Raw genomic sequence first — 3547 nt, 5'->3', positions numbered from 1 at the left:
GTGGTTTCAAATCTCCTTTGTGCAGTGTTCCTAACTTAAAATTTCCAACTAACAAACCCCAAAAAAAACATAATTTGGAGTTAAAAAGCCTAGCACGTGCACGAGATAGCAGTGGATTTGCCTAGCATGTATACGAGCAGTGTGTAATTTCAAATCTGGTGTGTAATTTAAAATTTCCAACCGGTACACCACTCGACAATCATTAAATAAACAACTCGCTAGCTAAAATAAACTGTTTTTCATTGATAAGGCATTTACATCAAAATGCAGGAAATGGGTTTCTGTATGAACATAGGCATCAAGGAGCCATGCCTTTCCAACACTCCTTCACTCCTTGCTTCAAGGGCTTGAAGGACATGAGGCTGGACAAGACCCTTGGTACCTTACAGTAGTTTAAATAATATGTATAGAAGAAAAAAAAACCACCGTGTCACCCTCTTTATGGGACTGTGGAATAATATAACAATGACATAAAATAACCGCAGCAACAATCCGCTGCAAATCTTGAAACCCTACAAATTGCGTGCTGCCAGTTATGTGTTGTTACGGCTTAAATATAGCATGCAAGAAGATTCATAGATAAAATCTACAAGAAGATCCCAACTGCCCTCCCACCATACCGTGCCTTCACCACCACCACTTCCGAGAGAATCTACCATGCCTTGCACTACCAAGTACCCCTTTCAAAACCGCTGCCAAAACCAACCATCTGAATATGCTTTGAATTCCTGTTAACACCATCTGCATGTCATTTAATCTCGATGATCCACACAGTACCTTTAATCTTGACCTCCTGAGATTAAGAACGGCATCTTCAAACATGGGACTGTTCATACAATCTCTGTAATCTCGACCACCACAATTTCCTCCGAACCCATACTATGCCTTCAACCTACTCTTACGCTCTTATGACAGCCAGTTCATGCAATTTGTTACGCTCTTCAAAAAGCAATTTGTTACGCTCTTAAAAAAGCCAGTTCATGCAATTTGTTATCTGAACCCAAGCCAGTTCATGCAGTCTGTTATGAACCCACCAAAGTTAACTGCAGATAACCACCATAACAAGGTGCTGTTCCCCACAACCGCCTGTAAGCTTGAATGGATCCTACACCCCATCACTCGAAACGAAGACTAAAGCTTGCAAAATTACAACATAGCCCCAAAAAACCCAGGTATGTACAAACCCTCTGACAAGACTGCACAAATGTAATAATACCCCAGAACCAAATATGAACAAGAAAAAATGAAATTAAAAGACTCACCTCTTTCCCTCCTATTACTTGACAAGCTCATTTACCCAACCCAAATCAGGTGTCTCGCTGCTCTCCACACCATTCTCTTTACCAATCTTTCCGTAGAAGTTGGCTCTGAGATCACGCCCAGACTCTACTCTCAAAGGCGGTGCTTCCATGTTCGACTCAGAAGGCCCCCATTGAATGTCCTTAGGAGTGCCAGGGAAGCTGCGATAGAGACAATGCCGGAGAGGAGTACTTTGCTGAAGAGCCCACTTCTGATTCTGAGGTGTGGCCGGAGAACTGGTAGCCCTCTGAAGGTCAGCCATTCGGGACCTCAACTGCAGGCTCTGAAGAGAGCATAATAGCTCATTGACTCCATGAGACTGAGAAGTCGGAGATCTGAACGGAAATTCATCAAATGCTGCTGTATCTGTGAGATCTGCGACAGTCGGCGGAATTGAGATGGTGGGCACAGATTGAAGGCGGTTGAGGTGGCGACGATGGGCGGGAATAGGAGAAGTGTTGGATAGAGGAGAGAGCGTCTGGGTTTGAGTAGAAAAACTTTTAGGCCAGCAAACGGAAGGCTCTGGAGACATCGGGGGTGAACTTGGAGGGGACAACGGGGGGGACAATGGTGGAGGCGAATTCGAGTGCCCAACTAGGGTCGACGTCGGAGACGAAGAGATTCCATAGCAGCCACCATAACCCTTCTCCATCACCTTATGAAGCAGTCTAGGTGCTGCAAACGCTGCTTCTTCAGTGCCTACAATGCTTTCCCCATAGCCATCTAGTAAAATAGCACCCGCCACGGCTTGCCTCAGCGGCGACCCATCGTACGAGGACGCCGCCTTGCGAGGACTATTCAACCCAACAGACGCTGCCGTCGCCGCCGGCGGAAGAACCCTCAGTTGCTCCAAAGTATGAGCAAAGAAACACACCCTCCTCCGACAGTTCCTTCCATCCTTGCAAGGCTGGGTTCTGTACCTTGCCGGATGTAGCCAGCACTCGAAAACCCCATGCGCATATTCGCATGTATCCCCCCTCTTGCAGCTACCCTTCCGAAAATCGGGACATGCGGTGCCGGAGTAATGAATTCGGCGTGGATCCCTCCGACGGGCCTTCTCGCCTGGATGGGCAAAAGGGCATTCCGTCCAGTCGTGGCTTCTTCCCCTCATGCACCTCCTCACCTTGAACTCGTACATTCGGAAATCATCACATGAGTACACATCCATCGCCGGAAATGCATCTGCCGGCCACGCTTCTTCGTCGTCGTGGTTGGACGGAAGAAATTTCTGCAGCGCCGTCAGGGCGTCAGAGAAGACGGGTGAGCCCACCCCATTAACATCGGAGAAGCCCGGCGAGCCCACCATAACATCTGTAGAGCTGGCACAGTAACTCTTTCGCGGCGCCGGAATGGGCAAGCCGCTCAGCTCTGATGGAAAGTCGAAACCGACACCATTGCCAAACTCCTGCGGGATTCCGTCTTGCAGACTCTGAGATAACCCAAGCTTGCTCCTGGGCAGAAACCTTTGAACAGAATCCCTGGCTATATCGGACGGCGACGGAGGAGGACTGTAGAACCCATCCGTCGTGGACTGAAAATGCGACAATGAAAAGGGGCTATGAGGGCTAGATGGCATGTCACACGGGACTGATCTCTGCGAGCCGGAGATGGGGCAATCGGCTCCGGCATTGCTCTCAAAGCAGCTGCCGGAGAGCATGCCGGAGTCGAAAGGGAAGAAAGCATGGGAGGAGTCGACAAGAACGCCAGGCATGGTAATAGGTAAGGCGAAGATGGGAGAGAAAACAGGAGGGGGAAAGAAAAAGTACAACAGCTAGATTTTCAGTGGGTTTCAAGGCGGCGGGAAAGCATGCAAACCAGGAAGAACTTAGAAGGTCGACATTGACGGACAAAACTGACGGAGCCCACAGTAAAGAAAATCAGCTACGTTGGGCGGCTGTCGGACGGAGCTACACAAAGCAGAATAGACCCTCCGCTGGTATATAATGTCGTCGGCTTCTAGATCTTTGCAAGACAAGAAAGAAAACCAAGAACCGGGTGTAAACAAGCCCTCCGCCGCCCGCATATGTAAAGACAACAGGCGGGGGTACATTTCCACCAGGGTCTTCTTACGTGGCAGCAATCTTCTCGCCACGTGTTAGCTGAGCCTTCGCGGGGGTGCAGCTCCCCATACTGGTCCCGCGTGGCTCTCCCGCATTCCTCCCCTAGTGCGCGCCGGGCCCCGCCACTCGCCATCACGTCTGCTATGCTTCGTATCTACGAATTCAACTTTTTTTCCTTTCGGGGATTT

The 3547-nt window shown here is 49.4% G+C and overlaps 1 protein-coding gene across 1 annotated transcript; it reads right to left on the bottom strand.

The window, feature by feature from the left end:
* Positions 1-219: 219 nt before the first annotated feature.
* LOC147603051 (zinc finger CCCH domain-containing protein 2-like) lies at positions 220-3293 on the bottom strand. The gene is made up of 2 exons (XM_086797307.1): positions 1263-3293; positions 220-793 (listed from the first exon to the last, which is right to left on the bottom strand). The coding sequence occupies exon 1, from the start codon at positions 3008-3010 to the stop codon at positions 1277-1279; it is 1734 nt and encodes a 577-aa protein (XP_086653433.1). The 5' UTR covers positions 3011-3293; the 3' UTR covers positions 220-793; positions 1263-1276.
* Positions 3294-3547: the final 254 nt, after the last annotated feature.

Source organism: Cibotium barometz, chromosome 65 (assembly GCF_041138505.1).
Source record: "Cibotium barometz isolate CiBa-2024 chromosome 65, ASM4113850v1, whole genome shotgun sequence".
In the NCBI taxonomy this organism is placed as follows: domain Eukaryota; kingdom Viridiplantae; phylum Streptophyta; class Polypodiopsida; order Cyatheales; family Cibotiaceae; genus Cibotium; species Cibotium barometz.
Note: the sequence above shows the minus strand (reverse complement) of the source record. Positions and strands in the feature narration are given on the sequence as shown.

What these genes read in the sequence shown, in the direction of transcription:
- LOC147603051 (XM_086797307.1), bottom strand. Translation starts at nt 3,010, where the DNA reads ATGCCTGGCGTTCTTGTCGACTCCTCCCATGCTTTCTTCCCTTTCGAC.